The 18,266-nt window shown below is 41.7% G+C and overlaps 2 protein-coding genes across 6 annotated transcripts; one reads left to right on the top strand and one right to left on the bottom strand.

Annotated features, from left to right (window-relative positions):
• Positions 1-665: 665 nt before the first annotated feature.
• On the bottom strand, positions 666-8,947 carry pycr3 (pyrroline-5-carboxylate reductase 3). Of its 5 annotated transcripts, none has more exons than XM_061078761.1 (7): positions 8,915-8,947; positions 4,946-5,039; positions 4,793-4,857; positions 3,730-3,909; positions 3,435-3,647; positions 3,109-3,201; positions 666-1,253 (listed from the first exon to the last, which is right to left on the bottom strand). In XM_061078761.1, exons 2-7 carry the CDS (start codon positions 5,031-5,033, stop codon positions 1,050-1,052), a joined length of 843 nt encoding a protein of 280 aa, XP_060934744.1. In that variant the 5' UTR covers positions 5,034-5,039; positions 8,915-8,947; the 3' UTR covers positions 666-1,049. The 5 variants fall into 5 exon arrangements, with proteins under 5 accessions (XP_060934744.1, XP_060934743.1, XP_060934742.1 ...); XM_061078760.1 differs by lacking the exon at positions 8,915-8,947 and adding an exon at positions 8,661-8,866; XM_061078759.1 differs by lacking the exon at positions 8,915-8,947 and adding an exon at positions 8,590-8,654.
• A 566-nt stretch (positions 8,948-9,513) lies between these two features.
• Positions 9,514-18,166, top strand: bmb (brambleberry). The gene is made up of 13 exons (XM_061078286.1): positions 9,514-9,577; positions 10,830-11,074; positions 12,132-12,260; positions 13,675-13,860; positions 13,940-14,162; positions 15,209-15,325; positions 15,417-15,596; positions 15,948-16,154; positions 16,244-16,388; positions 16,999-17,060; positions 17,153-17,274; positions 17,363-17,484; positions 17,840-18,166. Exons 2-13 carry the CDS (start codon positions 10,832-10,834, stop codon positions 17,967-17,969), a joined length of 1,866 nt encoding a protein of 621 aa, XP_060934269.1. The 5' UTR covers positions 9,514-9,577; positions 10,830-10,831; the 3' UTR covers positions 17,970-18,166.
• Positions 18,167-18,266: the final 100 nt, after the last annotated feature.

Below are 18,266 nucleotides of genomic sequence, written 5' to 3'. Positions count from 1 at the left end.
CTTTTCCTACAAATTTTCTGTCGCACAACGAGTGCTGAATGTGGCCGATTATTAAATAACACATTTCAATATTAAATACACGTTCAAGATCCTTTCTACGCTACACATTACATTACATGCACATAACTCAATCAAGGCCAGTAAGGCAATTCTGGATTATGTGTAGTTTACACAATTAGTTTTTGGACCAATTGATACTAGTCAGTGTTTTGAAACACAACCCTAATAATTCACAACACTGCACCTTATTGTGGAGAAAGTCATAGATATATATATAAAGACTAGATGTCTCGTCTGGGTTGCCGGCCAACGGAGCCGGACGTCCGCACATGGCGGCCATCTTGCTAGGGGGCAGCTCGCTCACCCATAACATTGTGTTGGTAGTGGTAAATAACCATAACTTGCTCAATTTTCAACCGATTTTGAAACAGTCTGGTTTGTTATAAACGTCAGAGATGTAGTTATGACTCTGCATAAATTATTAATTTTTTTTAGAAAATAACATAATTATTCATAAGTATGCAGTGTCATAGTTACATCTCTGACGTTTATAACAAACCAGACCGTTTCAAAATCGGTTGAAAATTGAGCAAGTTATGGTTATTTACCACTACCAACACAATGTTATGGGTGAGCGAGCTGCCCCCTAGCAAGATGGCCGCCATGTGGTGACGTCCGCCTCCGTCGAACGAGACATCTAGTCTTTATAAATGTCTATGGTAAAAGTATCCACAACTATGAGCAAAGCCTAATCTGGGTCCCTGACTGAATCCACAACATCGATTATTACTGTGCATGTAAAAAGTAGTGATTCTCTCAGAAAATGTAGATCTCAGGGTCACGTTAAGATCATTTACTTGTCAGCGTCGGTATTGAGGTTGAGCCGATATTCACCTTCAAGTCCTTCCGGTGAGAGAGGCAAGAAAAAGAGGAGAAGATGTAAATGCACTTGTTCAGGGGGAGTAAGAGAGATAGAAATAAAAAAGTCCAGTCCAGTTTTGTCTCCATTCCTGAAGTCTGATGAGCAGTTATTTAAAAAAGGGCAAACGTCATTTCCTGCTTCCTGCCGCCGACTTCCTGCCCAGCTCCCTGGCTCTCTCGGTGGCCGACTCCACGGCGCTCATGGTCGTTGCCCTCAAGCCGCCTTGCTCCAGCGTGTGGAGTCCATATATGGTTGTTCCCCCCGGGGTGCAGACCTCAGAGCGCAGCTGAGCCGGATGCTTCCCGGTGTCGCGAAGCAACCTCCCGGCACCCTGAGACACACACAGCGGAGAAATCAGATCAATGAGGAGGTCTGAGGGTATAACTGGGATCTGATGTCAGGGTTCATACACATTTTGACCAATGGATTTCCATGACTTTTCCATGACTTTTCAATAACTTTAAACCAAATGACCGAACATTTTGTGAAATCTCGGTGTTTACGCGAAAAAGTTACAAAATGTAGCATTCAAACTAACAATGAGAATTCCAAGGCATGACAAACCCAAGTATGCCTGCTTATATTTTGAGTGTATTTCTTTAAAAGCATATGAATTATTTAAAACTTTAAATTACTTAAATTGTCTTAATCGATCGTCGGGAGAGTTAATGACAAATTTTCGATTAATCATTAATATTTTTATATTAAAATTCACTATTTATAGGCTATATTAATATGCAGTGAAAATAGAAAAAACACAGCACGTTTCCTCATTGAGATCTTTATAACAAGCTGAACAACTCTTGAGGCAGTTAAACGGAAGGGAACCCCGGGGAATGGAAGCCGAGCAGCGGAGGCTTAGCTCCGGGCTGCTTCCTTCAGCTGCTAACATCTTCACTGTGCTGCGTTCAGGGCAACTCGGATATTCCAACCTCCTGCCACATAGCAAACATGCAATAGTTTTCATCGATGAAAAAATAATGTCATTTACAAAATTCTTAATGATCAGTTAATCGATCGTCTATTAATTATGCCCATCCCTAAAATGAAAGACATGAAATTATGAATATAACAAATTTCCATGACTTTTCCAAAACTTTTGGGAGATTATTTTTTTTCCATGACTTTTCCAGGCCTGGAAAAACACATTTTAAAATTCCATGACTTTTCCAGGTTTTCCATTACCGTACAAACCTGTGATGTACTTCACGCTGTCCACTTGTGATTGGATCACATGAGACAGATGTTAATACCAGGTTGGAACCGGGCGATTTTTATGCTGCACATCTTATTGTATTATTTCCAGGATGCATTTTAAATCTCTGGATTAAAGATAAAGCAGCTGGAAAAAAACAATCACCATGAATCACTGTATGTAAAGCGTATGTTGGTTTAACTTTTTCTGTCATGCCCCACTTTGGGTCTAGAATTGCCAAAATGGGTCAAGTTTAACATGTGTAATTACACATGAACAATAAATCCACATTACTTTGAGAAATTTCTGATGTGCAAATAAATTCTTTTTCAAACAACTTTTTGTGATGCTTTTTTCAAACATTAGTGCCATAACTTTGCTTAAATACAACTTAATTGAAGTACTTTTGGTGACATTTATCACTACATTCCTCCATCAGTCTGTACTTTTTCAATAATAGAGAAAAAATATATTAATTATAATCGCGCCACACATTTTGAGAATCACTGGCTTAACTGTAGGTTCTATATTTTTTGAGCAATAAACTGTTAATCAACGTATAGTTTCCAAGAATCTCCACTTTCTTTCTTTATATTGCCATTTTTCTTTTTCCCCTTAAGAATTGAATCTCCTTTTCCTCCATGCTTTGCACAAACAACTTAAAATCGAATTATGAAATTAAAACCTCAAACATTATGCCTCCAGACTTAGACGTTAAAGGTTCTATATTTTTTAGGAATAAACTGTTAATCAACGTATAGTTTCAAAGAATCTCAACTTTCTTTCTTTATATTGCCATTTTTTTCTTTTTCCCCTTAAGAATTGAATCTCCTTTTCCTCCATGTTTTGCACAAACAACTTCAAATCGAATTATGAAATTAAAACCTCAAACATTATGCCTCCAGACTTAGACGTTAAAGAGCATAGATTATTTTGTCTTTAACAAAAACTGATGATATTGCAGATGAACACAAAAAAAACCACAACTGACCAGAACGGTCTGCGATGCGATGCTGTGGGCCAGAGCACTGGGCATCCCCATCTTCACAGCTCCTTCTGCCAGAGCTTCAGCGAACAGATAAACCTTCAGAGAAGAATCACAAGCATCAGATTAAAAAGTCCAGTAGTTCTGCTGTTTGGTGGAAAACTAAATATGAAACTGAACCATACGTACAGTTTTCTTTGTAACCGTTTCCATGCACAAGTCTAAGTAAAATGCTTAAATGTTTCTACAGAGGAAACTGTTCAGTCCTGGTGCTAACAGAATAAATCGTACTGAAGTCACTTTGTATAACTGTTCCATCTGAGGTCACTCACGAAAGCGACCCCACTCCCACTCAGGCCAGTGTGGATGTCGATCCAGGCCTCAGGTCCCTCCTCCACCAAACCACAGTGATGCAACAAGGAGCGCAGCAGAACGCCGTCCTCCTCCTTTGCACGAGATCCTCGAGCAAACAGCAGAGCTCCTTCCTGAACCATGCATGGCAGGTTGGGCATCAGGCGGACGGCGACTGAATTCTCTGGAAGGAGCTGAGAATCAGACAGAGCCAGGGTCAACAGGATTTACCCATCGTTACAGAACTGTTTTAAACATCCTGTCGATGGCTCTCACCTCCTCCAGCGTTGCCAGCGTCACTCCTGCTGCCACAGACACGATGATGTGTCTGTCGGTGACGTGTGGTGAGATCTCACTGAGAACGGGTGACACCAGGTGAGGTTTGACGGCCACGAAGACGACATCCGAGCCACTGACCACCTCTACGTTGGAGTGGGTGACGGAAATCCCCAGCTCCTGGAAGCAAGAGGGAGAAATGTTGCTAACCCTCATGAACTAATATGAATTCACACCCGCAGGTGAGAAAGAACAACAGACCAGATTTCAGGCAGCAGCTATGGAGCCAGGCAGATGTCAGAGGGTAATTTTGCAGTCCCATTAGAAAATTATGACAGAAGATTTGCAGATTGTCTCCGTTATTTATGTCATTGTAAGTTGTTTTGATTATGGACTGTATGACGAGAAAAAACAAGCCCAAGAAGAGATCACTTTAGGATTTGATGACGTATTTTACACTGTTTTCTTACATTTTATGAGACAAACAATGTAATAGAAGATTAATCAATGACAAAAAATGTGCTGCACTGGTTTATTAATGCCTTATATACTTACACATGTCTGGATAAACTTGTTTAAGCCACTTATGCACAATCCTAACACTTTAAGATTGTTTGTGTTCTGTTAACTCTTACAGACACATTTCTACTTGGGAACATTAACTTCTGATTCCTCTGCAGAAGATACGAACAACAAGGAAACAGTCACAATCTCTACTTCGGCTACTGAGTCATGGTGTTGAATAAATACAGTAAGTGTCAGAAGGTTAGTGTTTGTAGAAACAACCGATGTCACTGTGAAGATGAACTTAGACCGTTTGAATATCAAATTAGACATTTGAGAAAAATACTTGCTTTAACGACATGAATTCTTCAGTTATGGCAAAATGATACAGCTCCTTTAGGTCACAGTAACCTTGAACTCTATCCACAAAAACCCAATCAAGAAGAGGAAATTCCCTCCGAGTGATCTCAGTCATAAGAAAGTGATGGCGTCTACATGTTCATATATATCGACATGAGGACATGAGAATATGAGCTGTGCCCGGCGGCATGAGACGCACCTGAAAGCGTCCGAGGTTCCTGACGGACGGTGCGCTCACTTGGATGTTTCCAGGAGGAACAGTTCCTGTAGATGGAAACAAACTGTTAAGAGTCAATACTCCCAAAATTAAATCCTTTACCTGAATCACAGACAGGTTTTATTTTTCACTCACCGGACAGGATGCCCTTTGCGATGCCGTACGCCATGTTGCCTGCACCGATAAAACCGATTTTCAGCTGCGAGTCCATCTCAGGGTCCATTTTGATCTGAAAGATGAAAAGGACAGAACAGATTAGAGCGGGGAACGTCAACATCATTCACAGGACGAGTTATAACACAATCTGTTTCCCACAGTAACAAGAGAATCACACAATCTCACACACACTTTGTTATAAACAATACGGCAAAACAGAGAAATTGGTTCATTAATCAATTAAAAAGATAATTTTTAAGACAAATTTTTCTTCCTTTTCAACTGTGAAGATTCATTGAGGAAGTAATGAACAGATTAATCACTAATGAAAATAATTGTTAGATGCAGTTCTAAGACAATCAATCATTTAAGATCAAGTTCTTTAACTTAAGTTAAAAGCAAGAAGTAAATCCAGTATAACTTATTTACTAAATGCATAGAGGGGCTTTTTGCTGGATTTTACTGAGATAAAACACCCTTTCAAAATAAAAGCAACAACATGTAAGTATTTTATGTGACAATGTTCAACAATACAATTGCCTGAAACTAGAAAAAAAGGCGAGACTGATGAGAAAAATCTAAAAACAAGAATCTAAAGAGAGATTATAACTGACACCATTTCAACCAGTGCAAATCAAATTTAATAAAATGTCTCCGCTACAGTACACGTCACCGACATCCACAAATAAACTGTGAAATAATAAAACACACTGTTTCGGGACTCCTGTATTGACAACACACGGCAAGAGACCACAACACACACTTTGTTGACATGCACACAAGAAACAGTTCAGGCAATAGGTCAGATTACAGGTTAAATCCTGGTCGACGCTTCAACAGATTTCCCACAACTACTCTTACAGCAGCTTCCCTGTTCTTGGTCTTTTCTTTGTTTGCCATGCAGCTGCACCCCTAACCCAGTTCAATAAACCAGCACAGAACCCAGTCCCAGTCTGGCTGCGAATCAGATTTCTCCCTCGCTCTCATAAGGATTTCTGCATGTAATGAATAGGCCTTGTTCAGACCTGGTAACGTCCGTCCTGAGGGATCCGATCACAAGTAGACAGCTCTAAGTTACAGGTGTAACTGCATCCTACCCATGATTCATTGTGGACGCATTTGAGATCCGATCACAACAACCACATTCTTTTATCAGTGAGAACCCAAATGTGTCTTCGGTCAAATTTTATGAACCCCCTACTCATCTCAAGTTCTCCGACCCGCCACGTTTTCACAATGAATCAAAAGTATTTCACACTTGTCAGGGAGCATATTTGATTTGTGGATATAGATCAGATCGCACCACGTTCGGAGTTGGTTCTGATCAGATTCGTGAAGCTTCTCCTGACTCCTCTCCCACAGAATCATGACACACACAGACATTGGACACATCTGAACACACAAGGCTGGGTCAACACAATAATTTGGTTTTAACAAACATCCAATCACAAGTGGTCACAGGAGACACACTGTATTACCGGGTGTGAGCACAGGTACTTAGCGCTGGCTACTTGTGATGGGATCTCTCAGGAAGGACGTTATTAGCAGATGTCTACAGGGCCTCTCTCTCTCCTGCACTCTCACAAACACTTCACTAACTCAAACGCAACAAAAGCAACACAATTTGTTGTGTGAGCGCGGAGGGGATGTCGGTGGTTGATTGCGTATGGAGTGGGAAAGTGGTTTGATTGGTCAGTGGAGACGCATTGTGATGCTGGTGTGAATCAGAGAAATTAGAGCTGGTGTCCACATGAGATCCATGTTAATATTAAGCCTGATTAAACAGAGGATTTTAATGAAGGTTCTTGTTTAATATCATGTTGTCTTACAGAATGTAGCTTTCGGTGCTTTGTGTAGAATTAGGTTCTATAACCTAAGAATAACAGACATAAAATCTAGAGAGACGAAGGGTTTATTAATCTATTCGTCCATCCAGAGAATTAATACACATCTACTTCGATGTGACCTTCAGTTCTTAAAGGGCTGTTTTCTTATCATATTATGTTAATCATATCTAATCCACAATCCAACAAAGACTGCTGCACTTAATTTGTAATATAAACAAACAACTTATATATTTAAATTGCACATTTAAAAACCAGCCTATTCAGTAAACAGTATTTCAATCGTTCTTCTATTATTCTAGATTCTGTTTATGGTCATTATTCTTATTTCCATGCTTCTCCTTTGTGCTGTGGCGTGAGTTTTGAACTCTCTACATCTGATCTGATGAGATTAGACTGAATATATTTGGGTTTTGTCGCTTGAGCCAAATTAGCAAATTAAAGAATTTAGAGAATTGGTCTCAGAGAATTTGTAAATGCAGCTTGTAAAATATCTCAAAGTGTTTTATAGACTAGAAGAGCTAGACAATAATATGTGGATGGATCAATTTACACTACATTTCTAGATAGTATGACATGTTGACAAGCAATGATTCACCAGCATCACAACCTGCAGCCTCCAAGATCCACACCCACACTCTGCAGGACAGATGTGCAGCAGCTGCAAATAACCACACACGGGTGTGTGTGGGTGCATGTAAACAACACAAACCAACGCATGCATCTACACAACACACGACACACACAGCTAACGACACACAATCCACGGGATCCACGGCGTCAGCCCTACAATTAAACCCAGGTTCTGCGCGGTGGTCCCCGGGCAGGGCCGAGGCCAGGGCGGCAGGGACGCGTCCTCCTCCGAGTCCCCGGTGCCCTCGTCCCTCCGGCCCGGGTCGCCCCCGACCAGCGGGTGGCGGGACTCCATGATGGCGACCATCGTCTTCTCGTAGCGCCACCAGCCCTGGATCCTGCTGGGGGGCACCGGGGCGGTGGGCGCCCTCTTGCACTTGTAGTACGCACTTTTGAGAAGTTTCCAGCGGAACTTGAGCTGGTCCACGGAGCGGTGGTATCCGGCCGCAGTCATCCGCCGCTGGGCCACCTTGAAGAGCTTGTTGTTGCGAACCTTCCTCCCGTCCAGGCACTTCGTCATGTCCAGCTCCGCCAGGGTCTCCAGGAACAGCTCCGTCTCCCGCACGTCCCAGTTCTGCTTCTTCAGCCCGGGGTCGTCCATTGCTGCGATGACTAGTTAGCTCGACGGCTAGCAGCCCGCTATGACCCGCTAGCAGCCCACTAGCACTAGCAGCTCGCTAGTTAGCCCGCTAGCACTAGCAGCCCGCTAGTTAGCCCACTAGCCCGGAGCTCACAAGGCTAGCGGGCTAACTAGCATGTCTGGTGTAGCTAGCTTGAATCCTGTGGTAGACACGGTGCTAACGATGCTAACACTGATAAGCTAGCACCGCTGCTGCTAGCTAGCTAGCTAGCCCGGCGGCGGGGCGTTCACACGGCTAGCGGGCTAACTAGCATCTCCGGTGGGGCTAGCTTGAATCCGAGTTAGCCTACAGGTGGTAAACACGATGCTAACACCGCTGCTGCTAGCTAGCTACCTAACCCGGGACAGCGAGAGAATAATCCGGGGCAGATTAGATTATAAAAACCCAAATGCCCGTGTCTTTTTGACGGGAGAAACCATGAAGTACCGCGGGGGGACACACGCAGCGAGGCCGGGCGACGCAGCGGGGCCGGCGGCTAGCTGCCGGAGGGAGGCCGGGGATTCACCTGCTGGCTCCCGGGGCTGCACACGTCCGACGCTGCTTTAAAACTCAAACTGGTCTTTAAATGTCAATTACCAGTCCCCTCGGATCCGCTGGAGACACCTGTCCCGGAGTTACAGCGCCGCCACGTGGTTTTAAAAAGAACAGGAAAGTTTTGCTCCGTATGGTGGCGGAGAGAACGCAACACGTGTCTATAAAGATACACAACTTTCATCGAGTTGACACAGTTGACAGTGAGCAGCAAAAAGTCACAACAACATGCAGCGAGTAGACAAAACGGACGTGTCATATAAAGTGATGAAGCTGAAAGTAGTTCCATTACCACTGACCTGTAGCACACTGCAGAAACCTACACTCACATCACCTCCAGGGGGCGCTAAGCAAGGTACTCCAGGATGGATGGGGGTCCGATACATAACTTTTATTTTCATCACCAAAATAACATGTGCAGCCCTATTTATGTTTATATTTATTATCTATTTACATGTTTTTCTTTGTTTATTTTTAGTTAATACTTTAGATTAGTCTGATGTTTAACCTCCAGATCCCTACTTTGAATATCTTCCTTAAATAATGTTAAATCACACGCAACAAATAAGAATAAATATAAATAAAACATAAATAAACATTGAAAATATACTAAATTCAAATTGATAAATAATTCGACCGCAGCCATACTTTCTACACTGAAACATCCGAGGGGTGCTTGAATGCAGCATTATTAAAACACCAGTGGGTTGGTTTGTTTTATTTTACTTTCCCATTCAAACCAGGTGGGCGGTGCCTTCCCCATCTTTCTCACCAGCACGGCCCCTGCACCGCCCCTCTTTCTCTCATCGTGGACATAAATCAAACACACCCGTTACCAGGTGATTAGTGCGGAGTGTGTGGACAAAAATCAATCATGTGTCATTTCAATCAGCTGTGAGTGTGTGTGTCTGTGTGCGTGAGTCCTGCTTCACACTCGGTGCACATCGACCTGCAAACCACAGGTACAGGTTTTTTTAGTAATAATCTCCTTTGATGCTTTTAATCCACTGTGTAGAGAAATTAACATTTGTGGACAAGTGTGTTGCTGAGCGCTTTAAATGTGTTAGAATGTGATTTCTTATTGTTTCCTGTGGTGCTCTGCAGAAGAAACAGTCCAAACTTCCTGTGTGTTTTACATTTTTCCCGCTGTAACTGGGAACTAAATCATGTTCGGATCTTTCTAGTTTGCTCGTTTTGTTCAATTTTTCATTATTAGTCAAAATTAATAATTGTGTAGATGATGAATTCCTTCATTATCAATAGAAACACTGTGTGCATGGTGTGAGCAGCAGAGCAGACATGCCTGGACAAGCCTCGGTGTTGACTCCATTCAAATGCATGAATGAATGAATTATGTTTTTATAATTGATTTGCATTCTCTTCAGGTAACAAGATATTAAAATCCACATGCACCAGATTTAAAATCCTGCATATACATTTTAAAATCTATAAATCCAAACACACACACCGGGTCTGGCAATGGAGCCATCTAGTGGTGGATCTCTGAAGTGTGGTCGTTCTCTTCCATTCAACTGTGTTTAACTTCTCTCTGAGTGAGATTCACTTTGCAGAATGATGCACTGAAACACAAGTTAAATTACAGCGGTGTAATAATCACAAAACCTCCATTAAAACTGCTGCAAACATGACAAAAATCAGAGTCAAATTTATATATGGTGTGACGACAATTTGCTCTTTATTAAATCAGCACCTGCAAAAAGTTTGTTATCGCACTTCACAGGAAGATTGTTTCCTCGGTTGGAGACGAGAGAATTTGTCCTCCAAGGTAAATCCATATTTTGGAGAACAAAAAATAACATCTGTGTTAAAACCAACACTTTCCTACCGTTGATTCCAGATGTGTTTTGGAAGTTGTGGATGATTTTATGTCAGTCTCATCTCATTCGTTTGGGAAAGTCTGAAAATGCAGTTCCTGTTTGCCTAAAGTGCACCAAAAACTAGAATATAAGGCTTTAATGTGATTATCCCTGTGTGTTTACTTATGAAAATGAGTAATAAAGCTTAACACACTTAACTATTACATTATTCTTTAAATATAAACGTTTTAACTGGAAAACTCACACTTTTTGAGAATTAAAGACGCATAACAGAGAAGAAAAGGTGAATTTAACCTTTTTCAAAACTTCAAAATTCTTTAAGAATCTAGATTGAAGTCTTTAACGCTATATTTCAACATGTGTTCTTGTTTTCCAGACATGGTTCGACTCCTGCTCCTCCTGCTCCTCCTCAGCTGTCAGTGTCCTGCCGTCAGCGGACTGTTTGAGTGGCTGAGTCGGACAGAGGCTCCTCCCCCTCCTCCTCCTCCTCCTCCAGCCGCCACTGCAGCTCCAGCTCTTCTGGCAAAGCACGCTCAGTTTGAAATGGTCACTGGCGACGAGAAGTTTCTGTCCGAGGCGAAGCAGATGGAGCTCAGCCCGTTGGACAGCTGTCATTACAAGGTCGAAACAAACCTTCACAGTCAGACACTTTCATTATTCATTCATCTGCCGAGGGCTTTTTGTTAGAGCTCCTCTTGTAAAGATTTGGAGTTCAAATAAAATCCTGATTCCGGTTAATTTATTGACAAAGAAATGTAATTCAGGCCATGAACTCAAAATTGCATGCATGAATACAACTGAATATATATAGAGCTTGAATTAAGGAAATCAACATTTGTTGCGTAATGTATAAACATAAATTAATATCTTCTCTGCATTGTTTATTTCATGAAATAAAAGTTTTCATATTGCTAAACATAACCATTGACACCAATATGTCTGGGAATATTTAGCTTAACCCCTTGTAGACGAATGTCGCAAATTTGCCTCAAACCCCATTCCGGTGTTTTTATCCCACTAATGCCTGATGGTGCAAATTCTACACATACCATGAAGGTATTGGAAGTACTCTGCCGCCATCTAGTGGTCGGAGTGGAAAATACACACTAGCCCCTTGGTACTGTGCAGCAAAGTTATTTTGAGATATTAAGCTGTATTTGAAATTCTGTGATGATGGAACAGCAATGATTGTGCAGAAACATATGTTGTTATTCAATTTCAAGCAAAAGCAGCATCAATATAATAATCTACATACCAGAGACTGGAAAATTAGTTAAATTACGTTTATGCCCCATTATGCCTAATGTTGCTAATTTGCCTCATTTCTTAATTTTATATCTATTGTTTATGCTATATTGAAATTAACAATCTCCACTTAATTTAGCATCTGTATGACAGCCAAAAACACAAATAAAATTTTTTTTTTTTTATAATTGGAAATTAATTCAGGCAATAAGGGGTTATAGGCTAAATATTGGACCAAATCTATTTAATTAACCATTAAATAAAATGCTCACACTATGAAGGATGCCACTAAAAACCTTTTAAAACCCGAATATCAATATAGTATTTGACAATTTATCTCCTTGCGACCACTTAAAACACTGATGGGAATGATGGGAAAAGCTTTAAAACAAACTGGAAATGACATCATACTGGTTGTGCTCCTGTGCCCCAGGTGGTCGCCCGGCTGAGGTCCAGCTGTGACAGTCTCTCCGAGGAGCAGCTGGCGAAGCTCGGCGTGGTTCTGTTCAACTGTCAGGCCGAGAGTGAGGGCCGGCAGACCTACCCCTGCACAGAGGAAATGGTAAACACACAAAGTTATTCTACATAATTATCTGAAGTACATTGAATAATATCCCTATTAGGGACGGGAATCGGCAGGGACCTCCCGATACGATACTATCACGATACTTGGCTGGCGATACGATATGTATTGCGATTCGATATTACGTTTTCCTGGGATTTCTTTTGGTTCTTTTTTTTTTTTAAATACTGGACCATGGAAAAATGTTGAATCATCCATTCAAATACAACACAGTCAAATTCACTTAGAGCTTTACCAGTTTTATTTCAAATATTAACATTAACTTAATGACTGCCGGGCAGCCAATACAGAAAATAAATAAAAATGTGCCCCGTTATTGAATAGCCCCTGTCAACTGCACACAAACTGACAGATTAAGAAATGTAAGCCACTTAGGCTACTTTTAAACAATAAATAAAAGGTAAATTAAATAGAATGAATAAAAGTTTACTTAAAATATAAACTTTGAAAAAAACAAACAGTAGGCTATTGTTTGCTTGTAGGCGATGCAAAGCTAGTGCTTGGGTATGTTTAGATTCTTGTGCAAAAACAAGAGCTGGTCAACATGCTCTGGGGTGATGTTGCTCCCCCAATATATCCCCCCCGGCAGTGGTGGGAAGTAACGAAGTAGAAATACTTTGTTACTGTACTTAAGTAGATTTTTCACATATCTGTACTTTACTTGAGTTTTTATTTTCTTGACGACTTTTTACTTTTACTCGTTACATTTGAACAAAAATATGTGTACTTTCTACTTCTTACATTCTCAAACTGGCTCGTTACTTGAGCAGCGGAGGTTGACGCAGCTCTCTCTCTCTCTCACTCTCTCTCTCACTCTCACTCTCACTCTCACTCTCACTCTCTCACTCTCACTCTCACTCTCACTCTCACTCTCACTCTCTCTCTCTCTCTCTCTCTCTCTCATCTAGGGTTCAAAATTTGTAAAATTATACATTACATACATTATATTCATATTGTTGTTATAATTTCAGTCAGTTGAGATAAATCTTGAGGAGAAACATTTTGGATTGTTTTGTGTCTGTATAGGACTACTATAAAAAGCACTTTGTACTTTTACTTTTGATACTTAAGTACATTTCAACACCAGATACTTTTGATACTTAAGTACTTTAAATATGAGCTACTTTAAGACTTTTACTCAAGTCATTTTCTGACGGGTGACTTTTACTTTTACCAAAGTCACTTTCAGGTAAGATATCTGTACTTTTACTCAAGTATGGCTTTCAAGTACTTTATACACCACTGCCCCCCGGTATAAACCAATAAATATGTTTTTGTTTTTTTTAAATCAATTTGGGAGGCAGCATGGCGATTAAAAATCGTCATTCACAAGAATCGCGATTTGTAACTGAATCGATTTTCCCCCCCATCCCTAATCTCTATGATGTTTCAGTCTATCAAAGAGTGCACTGCGAACATGGACTCGGACACGTGGAACGCGTATCACATCGTGAGCAACCGAGCTCGCTCCGTCTGCTACGCCACTCGCCAGCAGCTGTTCCGACGCAGAGCGGAGCACACGGTCAACGCTCTCATCTCCACGGCGACCAGTCAGCTGGACGCCATGAAGGACCTGAAGGTGGAGTTGGGTTTATCTTCTAGCTTGGCAGCTTCCCGTGCAGCAGTTTGTCATGTGACCTGTGATGGTGGTTGCACAGGAGGGCCAGTCGGAGCTGCGGGAAATGACGGCCGCCTCCCTGGACAAGCTGCTGCAGGGCCACAGCTCTCTGCAGGTCCAGCAGGGGAGGCTGCACGAAGGCCAGGGGCAGATGGAGAGTTCACTGAAGAGCAACCTGGAGCGTCTGGGTCAGGAGAAAGCTCTCATCGCCTCTGGACAGGAGCTGGTGGCTCAGCTCATCCAGGGCATCACCAACAGGATGGGTCAGTGCTTTTATGTAATTCCACAGAGGAAACCGTTCAAAAAGCACAATATGTTGAGCTAAAAATCTGTGCTGCCTTTTAATGTGCGCTTGGTGTTACTCTTTTCTTTTATGTAACCTTTTTTTAATGATTTCTGTAACATTTTTGATATCTGTATAGGGTTGCAAAGGGGTGGAAAGTTTCCGGTAAATTTCCGGAAACTTTCCACGGGAATATTAAGCTCGGGAATTTTTGGAATTTTGAAAAAAAAACAACTATGCAAATTAAACGCTGAGCAATAAAAACATCATTCAAAACTCTATTTTAAAGATGTATGGAACGTTGAGTTTCAACCCTCCACTGTGCATTCTTCCATCACATGCACAGATAACTCCCAGCATGCTTCACTCTACAGCAGGGCTATTGAGGCCTGCTGTAGAGTGAAGGACTAGTCAGGTAAGTTTCAATGATATTACTGGGAAAATATATTAGCATGCTGATTGAGGATTGTTCATCTGTTCATCTAGCCTATTTCCATTCATTTATCCATCAATTGTAAAATATTTTTACAGACGTTTCCAATTCTTTGGCTAACTATTTATATCTCTGGCATTGCATTAGTGTCTTTTACAAACTTTTTTCTCATCTTATTCTACAGAACAATGCCACGTGCACTCTCTCATGTGTGGAGACATTTCACCCCATCCAATGTAGAAGGAAAGGCTGTGTACATTTGCAAATACTGTGCAAAGACCTATGTTAAGAATGACACAACGATGCAGAAGCATATAGTCAAGTGCCCAAAGTTTCCTCAGGGCTCAAATCAGCCTATGACAAAACAAAATGTTTATATTTATGTCTGTATATGACAAGGTAAATACAGTTAGTATAAATTACCCACAACATTTCCAGTTTATTCCCGTTAATTCCCATGGAAAGTTTCCAACTTTGAATATTCCTGGAATTTTGCAACCCTATTTCTGTATCTGTGCTTCATTGCTGTGATCTTATTATTATTATTACTGGTGCTATTAGAAATGTAATATCTCAACCATCTCATCCTTTAGAGAACGTGAGTGAACATCTGCAGGTCCAAGGCTCCGAGGTGCAGGACAGCCACAAGGCCATCGTCAGAGACCTGGCGGACGTCCGACACCAAGCTCAGGACATCTACGAGAAGATTGGTAATAAAAACCAGGAACTCATTCTGAAGTCGTCCAGTGATTTCTGCATCTGCAGTTTATATCCGTCCTGTCCGTTTGTGTTGTTGCTCAGACCACAGTATGCTGGAGTTCCTGCAGTACCAGGACCAGACCTCCCAGTACTACAGCGACCTGATGGACAAACTGGAGCGTATGAACAGCACGCTGGGCTTCATGCTGCACTACATGGATAACATGCAGAGTCGGATAGAGGAGCGGCTGCACGTGATCCAGGGCTACCTCGGCTGGGCAGGTGAGACCGACCCACGGCGTCTGTGAACCTGCTCAGGGCTCCGACATTTAGATTTGTAATATAACAGTTAATGCCTACAGCAACATTTAAACTGTGTTGTTCTTTAGCAAACCAGAAAAAGTTGTGCAATATGAAGGATGGATATTTACAATTTGAAGTATGTACGTACAGTACGACTGGTATTGATCACGGAGAGTGCAAAAACAAATTCAGAAAAATGGTAAAGAGAATAAATAAATGTCTTTTAAAGAATTGTACTTTCACATTTGTCAGTAAAATGTCCTGAATTCACTGAAATACGATGATTTACTTTTTATTCCCCGTGGATCAGTGAGTGTTTCTCTCGTGCAGGTCTGAGTCTCACGGCCATGTGGACGTGCATTGCACACGCAGGCTACTTCGTCATGTCCGCCGTCCTCCTGACGTTCCTGCGTTGTCCCGGTTTCTCTCGAGCGATGCTGCTGCTCACCGTCCCTCTGAACGCCGTGGCCGAGGTCAACCAGCAGCCAGCGCTGGACCTCGGCAGCCTCACCCTGCTGCTGCTCACCGTGTCTCTGGGTACAGACTGAAAACCTGCCAGCAAGACGAACATCACGTCTCCTGTGTTTTGCATGAATGTGCTGATCACGTGTCTTTGACGTGTGCAGGTCACTGGTTTGTGAGTCAGCTGTGGTCGAGCCTCAGTGGGAGGTCGGCTGTCCGGCTGCCTCTGGCCCCGTGTGACATCGTGGAACCACAGAAGCACCAAGTTCCAGCTGGTCACTCGTATCCGGCATCGTCTACACCGCAGAAGTGAGTCCGCAACTCACAACAACTTTCAGTGAACCTGACATGTGTTTTCCTGATGGTTAGGTTGATTAAAAAATGTAATGAAACGCCTGGTATAATGTGACAGAACCCACATGGGACATTTTCAAAACATCTTATCTTGTAAAATCAACTGTCCAGAACAAAAAGTACTTTGATTCACATTGATATGATCAGAAAAATTACATGTAAGAATTGTTTGTTCGTGAGCAGAATTACACGAAAACAAACTTTATTGGGAGGCACCTTTCATACAAGAAATGCATATCAGTTTGACTGGAGTTAAAAAATTCAAATGTGTTGATGTAGTAAGAGAAACCTGTTAAAATGACATTTAAAAGAAGTTAAATGAATTATAACAGAAAAGAAAGAGTGATTTAAAAAAAATAACAAGCGCAGGAAATAACTTAATCTCAGCTCTGCACCTTTTTAACATTTCATTTTTCTTGGACCATGTCTTAACACACCAACAGAACTTGAAACCCAAGTTCCTTAGTGGAGGTGATAAACAATTGAAGCAGTAGAAGAGATGTGTGCTCTTATTGCTTTGTAGTCCATCAATTTGATGCGGTGAGTTTTATTCTTTAATCCTCAGAGATGAAGTGGTCGGTTTCCTGGAGCCGGACGACCTCCTGCACCAGGACAGCTTCTTGTCAGGTCAGATTAAATGTATATCACACCTTTTCAAAACTGTGGAATATCAAAGAAGCAATTCCTTTGGCGTTTTTGTGACTGTTTGCTGTGTGCAGGCGACCTGGGGCTGTCGGTGGTGTCTCCTCCTCGCAGGAAGCCGATGCTGGAATCCAGGTTCATGCAGATAAAAGGCACTTCCTGTCACTCCACTCCCAGACTGGTGGAACATGTTTCCGCGGTATGAACACCACTCCCTATCACAGGCTTCTCACGCTGTGACAACAATTCAGATTATGTTGTGATAAATATATCATTTCGTTGCTTAGGCCCTGGTTGACGACATACCAGTGAGGATCCTGGGAGGAGTTTTTGATGCAGTTAACGACTCGCGTGATTTATTGAACGACTCTCGATGTGCCAGTCCAGCTCCGTCACTAGTTAGCAACAGGTTTGTGTTTTATGTGTTTCTTCACACTGGAGCCTGACAAATTTATCGATGACAGAAGTCAGTCAGATATAAAAGGGTCGGACGCATCTGCCTTTTTTATGTGAAAAGGTATTTTACAGAATAATGATTTAGAAGTTATTTATAATAAAGTTGTTTAAACTGTAAAATATCAAGCAAAAGATTTATAATGACATTTAATGGCTGCTGCACACTAGAGGATAATTGGATCAGAAGAATCAATATCTAGTCTTCAGATGTGACTCTGCCCTAATGACTAAAAGTTGGTCATAACTTTCTCATCTGATTAAGTTCTACACATTAAACTGATCATGAGCTTCTCCTGTCCCTGTGGCAGCTCTGGGTCCGGCCGTCAGCTGTGCAATGGGATCACTAAGACGGGGAAGGCCTGTAAGAAGAGAGCCGTGCTGGGACTGGACTTCTGCAGAGTCCACGACGGAGGCCACGCCTCCTACACTCACTCCTGAAAATACTCCACTTCCTCCTCAGCAGGAATTTCATCGGTGGACAGACGTCCCTGCAAAATACTAACGAAGCGTAACTGTGTACTTTGTAGTTGCATTCAATTTGCTAAGCAGGAAATAGTTACTCGTTTTTAAAAATGTACTTTATTATTTACACTTTTTAATGTTCATTTTTAAGTTAATAAATTATTTCTTAACCCGTCAAGTCTGTATCTGGTCTGTCTTGCCTTAGTTGCACTGCTGGATTCCATCATGGAATTAATCTTCCATTTGAGATATGAAAACCGGCTCAGACTTCAG

This window comes from Limanda limanda, chromosome 9 (genome assembly GCF_963576545.1).
Source record: "Limanda limanda chromosome 9, fLimLim1.1, whole genome shotgun sequence".
In the NCBI taxonomy this organism is placed as follows: domain Eukaryota; kingdom Metazoa; phylum Chordata; class Actinopteri; order Pleuronectiformes; family Pleuronectidae; genus Limanda; species Limanda limanda.
The sequence above is the reverse complement of the archived record's forward strand: the minus strand, read 5'-3'. Positions and strand labels throughout refer to the sequence as shown.